The 14,498-nt window shown below is 50.0% G+C and overlaps 1 protein-coding gene across 2 annotated transcripts in view; it reads right to left on the bottom strand.

The window, feature by feature from the left end:
- Nucleotides 1-410: 410 nt before the first annotated feature.
- The window catches only part of MRNIP (MRN complex interacting protein), an 81,709-nt gene continuing 67,621 nt past the window's right edge, over nt 411-14,498 (bottom strand). For both annotated transcript variants that reach the window (XM_063928536.1, XM_063928537.1), the window contains one exon: nt 411-1,468. In XM_063928536.1, the coding sequence (XP_063784606.1) occupies nt 1,031-1,468 (438 nt within the window). In that variant the 3' untranslated portion in view covers nt 411-1,030. The remainder of the gene's footprint in view (nt 1,469-14,498) is intronic.

The following is a 14,498-nucleotide window of genomic DNA, read 5'->3' as shown; positions in this document are numbered from 1 at the left end:
CCAGCATCCACTACGGACTCCGAGAAATAGAATTATCGGTAAGTAAATTCTTATTATCACTCTCATGCCTTTTCCAGGTTAATACATTTGCCCCTATATTCCCTACCGCATGGATGCATTATTTTATTGTCAGACACCAATTAACCTACCGGTATGTTTTTGGGAAATGTGAGAAAAGTGTAACGCCTGGCTGACCCACAACATACATGAAGAGAACCTACAATCTCTACACAGTGTCTAGCTCAGGAATTGAACTCAGGACCTCGGGTCTGTGAGGCAGTAGTGATAGGCACTAAGTCAACCTTTACTGTTAGGCACAGTACCACTGGTTGTATAAGATTAGTATAAACAGAACATTAGAAGATAAACAAGATTACATAATATTTCCAATGATGCACAACACCACCGGACATGGTAAAACAATCGGATTTCTTTATTTAAACTACTTTCAGGCCCATGCTATTTTGACTGCTTTCCAGTGTTCTGGTCTAACCTGAATTATCATATACATTTGATTTTTCATCTGAACTTTGTTTTTAACTCTGAATAAACCTCTTGTAACATGTATCTGTACAGTAAAACTGTGGGGCAGATTTATTAAGCCTGGTGAAGTGATAAAGTGGTAGGTGATAACGCACCAGCAAGTCGGCTCCTAACTGTCATTTTCAAGCCCAGCTTGAAACATGGCATCCAAAAGCTGATTGGCCGGTGCGTTATCACCTTCCACTATATCACTTCACCAGGTTTAATAAATCTGCCCCAGAATCCATACATGGGACTGCACCTGTACAATACCCAGCTGTACATGAATTTGTAAACAAAGACCATAGATAAAGTAATATATACACAAGTTCTATCTCTCTGCTGTTAGTGCACGAGGTGAAGAGATAATGCAGGTCCCGAAGAACCAGGACCACTGCTTTGTGCCTCAGTGATATCATTAGGTCTCTGCATTGTCAGGCCGCGTTCTCATTGTGTGTAGGCAGTTGGTGCGCTGTCTCTAGAAGCAGAGCTTAGGCTGCTATTGGTATTAATAGTCATCATCAAAGTCGTCATCTGTGTGGAACAGAGTGAGGGGTTTCGGGAGTGAGCTAGAAGCCCCAGCTTTAGGGCTATGGTCTGTCTGATGATCCGCTAAAGGATGACCAGGCAACATATCTGGCCCAATAGGCTGATTCCCCTGCTCAATGGCAGATAACCATCCCTGCCCGGCTTTCTTATAAGGGGGAGTTTGATTTAAATCAATGTCTACTTCTGGTTCCCTATTCTGGAAACTGGGCGTACTGGAGATGTGCTCTTCCTCTGGCTCTTTGCTGGGAAGAAACCTCTCCCATCTAGATTCAGTGCAGGACTGGACCACAACAGGTAATGTGTGCGATACTGGCTTTCCACGACACTTAGAAGAACCTATGTCCTCTGTTCTCCTGCTGTATGGCTGACTGGCGCCTGGTGCAGATACACCCGAGTTCTAGAATAAATCAAATACATGCATTAAGGAAAAAATATATATACAAGAAACAATATATTCGTCTGTCCCATTATTAGAGCTATTTTACAGAGGTCCAGGGCTGGTGCAAATGGGTGCTGATCTCTTGCAGCGAGGGTGTAGAACACTGGCCCATGGGATTGTGACAGTCTATGGTCACCGCCAGGATATCGTACCCAACCCCTCCAGCTCTGCTGCACCGTGAGTTCCCTGGAGGCCTTCATCCATCGTCCTTGGACATCCCCTTCCTTGTATCACCCTCCTCTACGAATGCATACCTCTTCCACTGAGACCCACTCAGGCTACGGGTGCTACTGCTCCAGTGCTGACATGTACCCGTTACCTGCTCCACATTTAGGGACCTTTTCGGCTGAGCTAGGACTCTTGGACCACAGTCTCACTAATACCCCTTTCACATCGCACAAATAACCCGGTATCGACACAGCATATTGCCGTGTCGACACGGGTCAGTGTGCGATGTGAAAGCACTTTCGGCGAATTAGCGGGTCGCCTGACCCGGTAATTCAACCCGGTATAAAAATAAGATTTTACTCACCGGTAAATCTATTTCTCGTAGTCCGCAGTGGATGCTGGGGACTCCGTAAGGACCATGGGGAATAGACGGGCTCCGCAGGAGACAGGGCACTCTAAGAAAGAATTAGGACTACTGGTGTGCACTGGCTCCTCCCTCTATGACCCTCCTCCAGACCTCAGTTAAGGAAACTGTGCCCAGAAGAGCTGACAGTACAAGGAAAGGATTTTGGAATCCAGGGTAAGACTCATACCAGCCACACTAATCACACCGTATAACTCGTGATAAACTTACCCAGTCAACAGTATGAACAACAACAGAGCATCAGACAACCTGATGCAAACATAACATAACCCTTATTTCTCTGACGTCCTAGTGGATGCTGGGAACTCCGTAAGGACCATGGGGAATAGCGGCTCCGCAGGAGACTGGGCACAAAAAGTAAAAGCTTTAGACTAGCTGGTGTGCACTGGCTCCTCCCCCTATGACCCTCCTCCAAGCCTCAGTTAGATTTTTGTGCCCGAACGAGAAGGGTGCAAGCTAGGTGGCTCTCCTGAGCTGCTTAGAAGTAAAAGTTTAAATAGGTTTTTTATTTTCAGTGAGTCCTGCTGGCAACAGGCTCACTGCATCGTGGGACTAAGGGGAGAAGAAGCGAACTCACCTGACTGCAGAGTGGATTGGGCTTCTTGGCTACTGGACATTAGCTCCAGAGGGACGATCACAGGTTCAGCCTGGATGGGTCCCGGAGCCGCGCCGCCGGCCCCCTTACAGAGCCAGAAGAGCGAAGAGGTCCGGAGAAAGCGGCGGCAGAAGACGTTCCTGTCTTCAAATAAGGTAGCGCACAGCACGGCAGCTGTGCGCCATTGCTCTCAGCACACTTCACACTCCGGTCACTGAGGGTGCAAGGCGCTGGGGGGGAGCGCCCTGAGACGCAATAAAAACGATATAAAAACCTTATATGGCTAAAAAAAATGCATCACATATAGCTCCTGGGCTATATGGATGCATTTATCCCCTGCCAGTTTCCTGAAAAAAGCGGGAGAAAAGGCCACCGTGAAGGGGGCGGAGCCTTTCTCCTCAGCACACAAGCGCCATTTTCTTTCACAGCTCCGCTGGAAGGACGGCTCCCTGACTTTCCCCTGCAGTCCTGCACTACAGAAACAGGGTAAAACAGAGAGGGGGGCACTATTGGCAGCTAATATATAAATACAGCAGCTATAACAGGGAGTAACACTTATATAAGGTTATCCCTGTATATATATATATAGCGCTCTGGTGTGTGCTGGCAAACTCTCCCTCTGTCTCCCCAAAGGGCTAGTGGGGTCCTGTCCTCTATCAGAGCATTCCCTGTGTGTGTGCTGGGTGTCGGTACGATTGTGTCGACATGTATGAGGAGGAAAATGATGTGGAAGCAGAGCAATTGCCTGTGTTAGTGATGTCACCCCCTAGGGAGTCGACACCTGACTGGATGGTAGTAATTAAAGAATTACGTGACAATGTCAGCACTTTGCAAAAAACTGTTGACGACATGAGACAGCCGACAAATCAATTAGTGCCTGTTCAGACGTCTCAGACACCGTCAGGGGCGCTAAAACGCCCGTTACCTCAGATGGTCGACACAGACCCTGACACTGAATCCAGTGTCGACGGTGACGAGACAAACGTAATGTCCAGTAGGGCCACACGTTACATGATCACAGCAATGAAGGAGGCATTGAACATTTCTGACACTACAAGTACCACAAAAAAGGGTATTATGTGGGGTGTGAAAAAACTACCAGTGGTTTTTCCTGAGTCAGATGAATTAAATGAGGTGTGTGATAAAGCGTGGGTTTCCCCCGATAAAAAACTGCTGATTTCTAATAAATTATTGGCACTATACCCTTTCCCGCCAGAGGTTAGGGCACGTTGGGAAACACCCCCTATGGTAGATAAGGCGCTCACACGCTTATCAAAACAAGTGGCGTTACCGTCTCCGGATACGGCCGCTCTCAAGGAACCAGCTGATAGAAGGCTGGAAAATATCTTAAAAGGTATATACACACATACCGGTGTTATACTGCGACCAGCGATCGCCTCAGCCTGGATGTGCAGCGCTGGAGTGGCTTGGTCGGATTCCCTGACTGAAAATATTGATACCCTGGATAGGGACAGTATATTATTAACTATAGAGCATTTGAAGGATGCATTACTATATATGCGAGATGCACAGAGGGATATTTGCACCCTGGCATCTAGAGTAAGTGCGATGTCCATTTCTGCCAGAAGAACGTTATGGACGCGACAGTGGTCAGGTGATGCGGATTCCAAACGACATATGGAAGTATTGCCGTATAAAGGGGAGGAGTTATTTGGGGTCGGTCTATCGGACCTGGTGGCCACAGCAACGGCTGGAAAATCCACCTTTTTACCCCAGGTCACCTCTCAGCAGAAAAAGACACCGTCTTTTCAAACCCAGTCCTTTCGTCCCTATAAGGGCAAGAGGGAAAAAGGCCGCTCGTTCCTGCCCCGGGGCAGAGGAAGAGGAAAAAGACTGCACCATGCAGCCTCTTCCCAGGAGCAGAAGCCCTCCCCCGCTTCTGCCAAGTCCTCAGCATGACGCTGGGGCTCTGCAAGCAGACTCGGGCACGGTGGGGGGCCGTCTCAAGAATTTCAGCGCGCAGTGGGCTCACTCGCAAGTGGACCCCTGGATCCTGCAGGTAGTATCACAGGGGTACAAATTGGAATTCGAGACGTCTCCCCCTCGCCAGTTCCTGAAGTCTGCTCTACCAACGTCTCCCTCCGACAGGGAGGCAGTATTGGAAGCTATTCACAAGCTGTATTCCCAGCAGGTGATAATCAAGGTACCCCTCCTACAACAGGGAAAGGGGTATTATTCCACGCTGTTTGTGGTACCGAAGCCGGACGGCTCGGTGAGACCAATTTTAAATCTAAAATCTTTGAACACTTACATAAAAAGGTTCAAATTCAAGATGGAGTCACTCAGAGCAGTGATAGCGAACCTGGAAGAAGGGGACTATATGGTATCTCTAGACATCAAGGATGCTTATCTCCATGTCCCAATCTACCCTTCTCACCAAGGGTACCTCAGGTTTGTGATACAAAACTGTCATTATCAGTTTCAGACGCTGCCGTTTGGATTGTCCACGGCACCACGGGTCTTTACCAAGGTAATGGCCGAAATGATGATTCTTCTTCGAAGAAAAGGCGTATTAATTATCCCTTACTTGGACGATCTCCTGATAAGGGCAAGGTCCAGGGAACAGTTAGAGGTCGGAGTAGCACTATCTCAGGTAGTGCTACGTCAGCACGGGTGGATTCTAAATATCCCAAAATCACAGCTGATTCCAACAACACGTCTACTGTTCCTAGGGATGATTCTGGACACAGTCCAGAAAAAGGTGTTTCTCCCGGAGGAGAAGGCCAGGGAGTTATCCGAGCTAGTCAGGAACCTCCTAAAACCAGTACAAGTGTCAGTGCATCAGTGCACGAGAGTCCTGGGAAAAATGGTGGCTTCTTACGAAGCGATTCCATTCGGAAGATTCCATGCAAGAACTTTTCAGTGGGATCTGCTGGATTACAGAAGGCTCATCTTCTAGAGGGCCGCAGATTCGGCATTCAGGATTGGATGCTGGTAACCACGGATGCCAGCCTGAGAGGCTGGGGAGCAGTCACACAGGGAAGAAATTTCCAGGGCTTGTGGTCAAGCATGGAAACGTCTCTTCACATAAATATCCTAGAGCTAAGGGCCATTTACAATGCCCTAAGTCAAGCAAGGCCTCTGCTTCAGGGTCAACCGGTATTGATCCAGTCGGACAACATCACGGCTGTCGCCCACGTAAACAGACAGGGCGGCACAAGAAGCAGGAGGGCAATGGCAGAAGCTGCAAGGATTCTCCGCTGGGCGGAAAATCATGTGATAGCACTGTCAGCAGTGTTCATTCCGGGAGTGGACAACTGGGAAGCAGACTTCCTCAGCAGACACGACCTCCACCCGGGGGAGTGGGGACTTCATCCAGAAGTCTTCCAAGTGATTGTAAACCGTTGGGAAAAACCAAAAGGTGGACATGATGGCGTCCCGTCTCAACAAGAAACTGGACAGATATTGCGCCAGGTCAAGGGACCCTCAGGCAATAGCGGTGGACGCTCTGGTAACTCCGTGGGTGTTCCTGTCGGTATATGTGTTCCCTCCTCTTCCTCTCATACCAAAAGTACCGAGAATCATAAGAAGGAGAGGAGTAAGAACGATACTCGTGGCTCCGGATTGGCCAAGAAGAACTTGGTACCCGGAGCTGCAAGAGATGCTCACGGAGGACCCGTGGCCTCTACCTCTAAGGAAGGACCTGCTCCAGCAGGGACCTTGTCTGTTCCAAGACTTACCGCGGCTGCGTTTGACGGCATGGCGGTTGAACGCCGGATCCTGAAGGAAAAAGGCATTCCAGATGAAGTCATCCCTACCCTGATCAAGGCCAGGAAGGATGTAACTGCAAAACATTATCATCGCATTTGGCGAAAATATGTTGCGTGGTGTGAGGCCAAGAAGGCCCCTACGGAGGAATTTCAACTGGGTCGTTTCCTACATTTCCTGCAAGCAGGATTGTCTATGGGCCTAAAATTAGGATCCATTAAGGTTCAAATTTCGGCCCTGTCGATCTTCTTCCAGAAAGAACTGGCTTCAGTGCCTGAAGTTCAGACGTTTGTCAAAGGGGTACTGCATATACAGCCTCCTTTTGTGCCTCCAGTGGCACCTTGGGATCTCAATGTAGTTTTAGGGTTCCTAAAATCACATTGGTTTGAACCACTTGCCACAGTGGATTTGAAATATCTCACATGGAAAGTGGTAATGCTGTTGGCCCTGGCTTCAGCCAGGCGCGTATCAGAATTGGCGGCTTTATCCTATAAAAGCCCTTACCTGATATTTCATTTGGATAGGGCGGAATTGAGGACTCGTCCTCAATTTCTCCCTAAGGTGGTTTCAGCGTTTCACATGAATCAACCTATTGTGGTACCTGTGGCTACTAAGGACTTGGAGGACTCCAAGTTGCTGGACGTAGTCAGGGCCCTGAAAATATATGTTTCCAGGACGGCTGGAGTCAGAAAATCTGACTCGCTGTTTATACTGTATGCACCCAACAAGCTGGGTGCTCCTGCTTCTAAGCAGACGATTGCTCGTTGGATTTGTAGTACAATTCAACTTGCACATTCTGTGGCAGGCCTGCCACAGCCAAAATCTGTAAAAGCCCATTCCACAAGGAAGGTGGGCTCATCTTGGGCGGCTGCCCGAGGGGTCTCGGCTTTACAACTTTGCCGAGCAGCTACTTGGTCAGGGGCAAACACGTTTGCTAAATTCTACAAATTTGATACCCTGGCTGAGGAGGACCTGGAGTTCTCTCATTCGGTGCTGTAGAGTCATCCGCACTCTCCCGCCCGTTTGGGAGCTTTGGTATAATCCCCATGGTCCTTACGGAGTTCTCAGCATCCACTAGGACGTCAGAGAAAATAAGAATTTACTTACCGATAATTCTATTTCTCATAGTCCGTAGTGGATGCTGGGCGCCCATCCCAAGTGCGGATTGTCTGCAATACTTGTATATAGTTATTGTTACAAACAAATCAGGTTGTTTATTGTTGGAAGCCATCTTTTCAGAGGCTCCTACGGTTATCATACTGTTAACTGGGTTCAGATCACGAGTTGTACGGTGTGATTGGTGTGGCTGGTATGAGTCTTACCCGGGATTCAAGATCCTTCCTTATTATGTACGCTCGTCCGGGCACAGTATCTTAACTGAGGCTTGGAGGAGGGTCATAGGGGGAGGAGCCAGTGCACACCAGCTAGTCTAAAGCTTTTACTTTTTGTGCCCAGTCTCCTGCGGAGCCGCTATTCCCCATGGTCCTTACGGAGTTCCCAGCATCCACTACGGACTATGAGAAATAGAATTATCGGTAAGTAAATTCTTATTTTAAGCAATAACTATATACAAGTATTGCAGAAGAAGTCCGCACTCGGGACGGGCGCTCAGCATCCACTACGGACTACGAGAAATAGATTTACAGGTGAGTAAAATCTTATTTTCTCTAACGTCCTAGTGGATGCTGGGGACTCCGTAAGGACCATGGGGATTATACCAAAGCTCCCAAACGGGCGGGAGAGTGCGGATGACTCTGCAGCACCGAATGAGCAAACACAAGGTCCTCCTCAGCCAGGGTATCAAACTTGTAGAATTTTGCAAACGTGTTTGAACCCGACCAAGTAGCTGCTCGGCAAAGCTGTAATGCCGTGACCCCTCGGGCAGCCGCCCAAGAAGAGCCCACCTTCCTTGTGGAATGGGCTTTTACTGATTTTGGATGCGGCAATCCAGCTGCAGAATGAGCCTGCTGAATCGTGTTACAGATCCAGCGAGCAATAGTTTGCTTTGAAGCAGGAGCACCCAGCTTGTTGGATGCATACAGGATAAACAGCGAGTCAGTTTTCCTGACTCCAGCCGTTCTGGCTACATACATCTTCAAAACCCTGACTACATCTAGTAACTTGGAATCCTCCAAGTCACGAGTAGCCGCAGGCACCACAATAGGTTGGTTCAAATGAAAAGATGACACCACCTTCGGCAGAAATTGCGGACGAGTCCGTAATTCTGCCCTGTCCATATGGAAAACCAGATAGGGGCTTTTACATGACAAAGCCGCCAACTCTGACACACGCCTAGCCGAAGCTAAGGCCAATAGCATGACCACTTTCCACGTGAGATATTTTAACTCCACGGTCTTAAGTGGCTCAAACCAGTGCCCGGCCTGCCTCCTGGTCCCACTCTCAGCCAGCAGCCAGTGGTGCGCGTGCACGCGCGGCGTCAGGTCCTGGCGCCGCACAGCGCGCGCTGAGTTTATAGTGTGAAACTGTGCGCCCACCCGCCGGAGGCACCCCGTCCTCACACAGCAGGAGCAGCAGCCGCCTCCGCTTCTTCCTCCTTCCCGCCCAAGCGAACCGTCGGCAGCAGCGCGGTGAGCATGGGGGGCTGGGGGGGGGGGGGTATCTGGCACTTGGGACATATTTGGCACTTTGGGCATATCTGAGACTGTGTGGCATGTGTATCTGGCACTGGGGGGCATGGTGTATCTGGCACTGGGGGCATATCTGGCACTGTGGGGCATGGTGTATCTGGCACTGTGGGGCATATCTGACACTGGGGCATGTGTATCTGGCACTGTGGGGCAGATGTATCTGGCACTGGGGGCATATCTGGCACTGTGGGGCATGGTGTATCTGGCACTAGGGGCATATCTGGCACTGTGGGGGCATTTATCTGGCACTGTGGGGACATTTATCTGGCAGTGTGGGGTATTTATCTGGCACTGGGGGCATTTATCTGGCACTGGGGGCATTTATCTGGCACTGGGGACATTTATCTGGCACTGTGGGGACATTTATCTGGCAGTGTGGGGTATTTATCTGGCACTGGGACATTTATCTGGCACTGGGACGGCATTTATCTGGCACTGGGACGGCATTTATCTGGCACTGTGGGGGCATTTATCTGGCACTGTGGGGGCATTTATCTGGCACTGTGGGGGCATTTATCTGGCACTGTGGGGCGCACTGTGGGGGCATTTATCTGGCAATGTGGGGCATTTATCTGGCACTGTGGGTATTTATCTGGCACTGTGGGGCATTTATCTGGCACTGTGGGGCATTTATCTGGCACTGTGGGGCATTTATCTGGCACTGTGGGGACATTTATCTGGCACTGTGGGGGCATTTATCTGGCACTGTGGGGGCATTTATCTGGCACTGTGGGGTATTTATCTGGCACTGGGGTCATTTATCTGGCAGTGTGGGACATTTATCTGGCACTGTGGGGACATTTATCTGGCACTGGGGGCATTTATCTAGCACTATGGGGGCATTTATCTGGCACTGTGGGGTGCACTGTGGGGACATTTATCTGGCACTGTGGAGCGCACTGTGGGGGCATTTATCTGGCACTGTGGGGCATTTATCTGGCACTGAGGATATTTATCTGGCACTGTGGGGCGCACTGTGGGGACATTTATCTGACACTGTGGGGGCATTTATCTAGCACTGTGGGGGCATTTATCTAGCATTGTGGGGGCTTTTCTGTATCTACATATCTGGCACTGTGTGGCCATTTATGTATCTGGCATTGCTGGGGGGCATGTCATGTGTATGTCATGTGTAGCTGGCACGGCTGGGGAGCATATCATGTAGTGTTCCCGCTAGGCGTCTGTGGCTAGGCAATGTGTCTAACGTGCTCTGCCTGGCGCAAAGTGTCTAACGTGCTCTGCCTGGCGCAAAGTGTCTAACGTGCTCTGCCTGGCGCAAAGTGTCTAACGTGCTCTGCCTGGCGCAAAGTGTCTAGGAGGTTCTACCTGGTGCAGTGTGTATTAACTGCACTACTGTGTGGTGTAATGCGAATTGCCACTTATGTGGCCACGCACCTTCCCCACGAAGCAACGCCCCTACATTTTTGCTGCGCGCCTTCGGCGCGCACTGTCCATGCTTTACCATGTACGTAGATGAGCACCAAGCATTACAGTATGTACGTCATTTTGCCCTCCTATGTGTAAGGCTGCTAATTGTGTGCGTAGAGAAGGTGTGAAAACATTTATTTATAGCCTAATAATATGAAGTCATGAGGCCACGCCCACTTTCCAAGAGGCCACGCCCACTTTTGCTGGAGCGCGCACGCCTTCGGCGCGCGCACGAGGGGGGGGGGGGGGCGCTTTTACATGTTTTCGTTCAGGGTGCTAGTAGGCCTGGAGCCGGCCCTAATATGCAGCACTCCCTTTACAAACGTCTGAACCTCAGGAAGAGAAGCCCGTTCCTTTTGAAAGAAAATGGATAGGGACGAAATCTGGACGTTTTATGGACCCTAATTTTAAGCCCATAGTCACTCCCGACTGTAAGAAGTGAAGGAAACGGCCCAGCTGGAATTCCTCTGTAGGGGCCTTCCTGGCCTCACACCAAGCAACATATTTTCTCCATATACGGTGATAATGTTTTGCTGTCACGTCCTTCCTAGCCTTTATCAGCGTAGGAATAACTTCATCCGGAATGCCTTTCTCCGCTAGGATCCGGCGTTCAACCGCCATGCCGTCAAACGCAGCCGCGGTAAGTCTTGGAACAGACAGGGCCCCTGTTGCAACAGATCCTGTCTGAGAGGCAGAGGCCATGGGTCCTCTGTGAGCATTTCTTGCAGTTCCGGATACCAAGTCCTTCTTGGCCAATCCGGAACAATGAGTATTGTTCTCACTCCTCTTTTTCTTACGATTCTCAGCACCTTGGGTATGAGAGGAAGAGGAGGAAACACATAAACCGACTGGAACACCCACGGTGTCACTAGTGCGTCCACAGCTATCGCCTGAGGGTCTCTACCTTTGTAGCTTTTTGTTGAGGCGGGATGCCATCATGTCCACCTGTGGCAGTTCCCATCAATTTGTAATCTGTGTGATGACTTCTTGATGAAGTCCCCACTCTCCCGGGTGGAGGTCGTGCCTGCTGAGGAAGTCTGCTTCCCAGTTGTCTACTCCCGGAATGAACACTGCTGACAGTGCTTGCACGTGATTCTCCGCCCAGCGAAGAATTCTGGTGGCTTCTGCCATCGCCACCCTGCTTCTTGTGCCGCCCTGGCGGTTTACATGAGCCACTGCGGTGATGTTGTCTGACTGAATCAGCACCGGTTGGTTGCGAAGCAGAGGCTCCGCTTGACTCAGGGCGTTGTATATGGCCCTTAGTTCCAGGATATTGATGTGCAGACAAGTCTCCTGACTTGACCACAGCCCCTGGAAGTTTCTTCCCTGAGTGACTGCCCCCCACCCTCGGAGGCTTGCATCCGTGGTCACCAGGACCCAGTCCTGTATGCCGAACCTGTGGCCCTCGAGAAGGTGAGCACTCTGCAGCCACCACAGAAGAGACACCCTGGCCCTGGGGGATAGGGTGATCAGCAGATGCATCTGAAGATGCGATCCGGACCACTTGTCCAACAGATCCCACTGAAAGGTCCTCGCATGGAACCTGCCGAAGGGAATGGCTTCGTATGACGCCACCATCTTTCCCAGGACTCGCGTGCATTGATGCACCGACACCTGTTTTGGTTTTAAGAGGTCTCTGACCAGAGTCACGAGCTCCTGGGCCTTCTCCTCCGGGAGAAACACCTTCTTCTGGTATGTGTCCAGAATCATGCCCAGGAAGGGTAGTTTCGTCGTAGGAATCAGCTGCGACTTTGGAATATTCAGAATCCAGCCGTGCTGTTGTAACACCTCCCGAGAGTGTGCTACGCTGATCAGCAACTGCTCTCTGGACCTCGCCTTTATGAGGAGATCGTCCAAGTATGGGATAATTGTAACTCCTTGCTTTCGCAGAAGCACCATCATTTCTGCCATTACCTTGGTAAATATTCTCGGTGCCGTGGACAGACCAAACGGCAACGTCTGGAATTGGTAATGACAGTCCTGTACCACAAATCTGAGGTACTCCTGATGAGGTGGATAAATGGGGACATGCAGGTAAGCATCCTTTATGTCCAGAGACACCATAAAATCCCCCTCTTCCAGGCTCGGAATGACTGCCCTGAGCGATTCCATCTTGAACTTGAACCTTTTCAGGTAAATGTTCAGGGATTTTAAATTCAATATGGGTCTGACCGAACCGTCTGGTTTCGGAACCACAAACATTGTGGAATAGTAACCCCTTCCCTATTGAGGGAGGGGAACCTGTACCACCACCTGCTGAGAATATAATTTGTGAATTGCCGCTAACACTACTTCCCTTTCTATGGGGGAAGCTGGCAGGGCCGATTTGAGGTAACGGCGAGGGGGCATCACTTCGAATTCCAGCTTGCATCCCTGAGACACAATCTGTATAGCCCAGGGATCCACCTGTGAGCGAACCCACTGGTGGCTGAAATTTCGGAGACGCGCCCCCACTGCTCCTGGCTCCACCTGTGGAGCCCCAGCGTCATGCAGTGGATTTAGTGGAAGCCGGGGAGGACTTCTGTTCCTGGGAACTAGCTGTATTGTGCAGCTTCTTTCCTCTACCCCTGCCTCTGGCAAGAAAAGACGCCCCTCGGACTTTCTTGCCTCTTTGCGATCGAAAGGACTGCATTTGGTAATACGGTGCTTTCTTAGGTTGTGAGGGAATATAAGGCAAAAAATTTGACTTCCCAGCCGTAGCTGTGGAAACTAGGTCCGAGAGACCGTCCCCAAACAATTCCTCACCCTTATAAGGTAAAACCCCCATGTGCTTTTTTGAGTCGACATCACCTGTCCATTGCCGAGTCCACAGGACCCTTCTGGCAGAAATTGACATTGCATTTATTCTAGAGCCCAGTAGGCAAATGTCTCTCTGGGCATCCCTCATATATAGGACAGCGTCTTTTATATGCCCCAGGGTCAGTAATATAGTATCCTTGTCCAAGGTATCAAGTTCCTCAGACAGAGTATCTGTCCATGCTGCTACAGCACTACACATCCAGGCCGACGCAATTGCCGGCCTCAGTAGGGTACCTGAATGTGTATAAACGGACTTCAGGATACCTTCCTGCTTCCTAGCCGCAGGATCTTTTAGGGTGGCCGCATCCTGTGACGGCAGGGCCACCTTCTTAGATAAGCGTGTCAAAGCTTTGTCTATCCTAGGGGAGGATTCCCAGCGTAACCTGTCCGTTGGCGGGAAAGGATACGCCATAAGTAACGGTTTTGAAATCTGCACTTTCCTATCAGGAGAATCCCAAGCTTTTTCACATAACTCATTTAACTCATGTGAAGGGGGAAAAGTCACTTCTTGCCTTTTTTCCCCAAACATATAAACCCTCGTCAGGGACAGGGTTTTCCTCTGAAATGTGCAATACATCCTTCATTGCTATAATCATGTAGCGGATGGCCATTTTAGGCTGCAACTTTGTATCATCGCCATCGACACTGGAGACAGAATCCGTGTCGATATCTGTGTCAACAATCTGGGATAGTGGGCGCTTCTGAGACCCTGACGGCCTCTGCGCTGTAGGATCAGGCATGACTGTCCCAAGGCTTCAGCTTTATCCAACCTTGTATGCAAGGAGTTTACATTATCATTAAACACCTTCCACATATCCATCCAATCAGGTGTCGGCGCCGTCGGCGGAGACACCACATTCATCTGCACCTGCTCTGCTTCCCCATAGCCTTCCTCGTCAAACATGTCGACACAAGCGTACCGACACACCACACACACAGGGGATGCTCTATTTGAGGACAGAACCCCCACAAGGCCTTTTGGAGAGACAGAGAGAGAGTATGCCAGCACACACCCCAGCGCTATATAACCCAGGAATTACACAGTAACTTAGTGTTTACCCAGTAGCTGCTGTATTAGTGATTTTGCGCTAAATTTATGTGCCCCCCTAACTTTTTACCCTCTTTCTACCGTGATTCTGCAGGGGAGAGCCTGGGGAGCTTCCTCTCAGCGGAGCTGTGGAGAGAAAATGGCGCTGG

The sequence above is a fragment of the Pseudophryne corroboree genome, chromosome 6, assembly GCF_028390025.1.
Source record: "Pseudophryne corroboree isolate aPseCor3 chromosome 6, aPseCor3.hap2, whole genome shotgun sequence".
In the NCBI taxonomy this organism is placed as follows: Eukaryota; Metazoa; Chordata; class Amphibia; order Anura; family Myobatrachidae; genus Pseudophryne; species Pseudophryne corroboree.
This window is presented reverse-complemented; position numbering and strand designations above follow the sequence as displayed.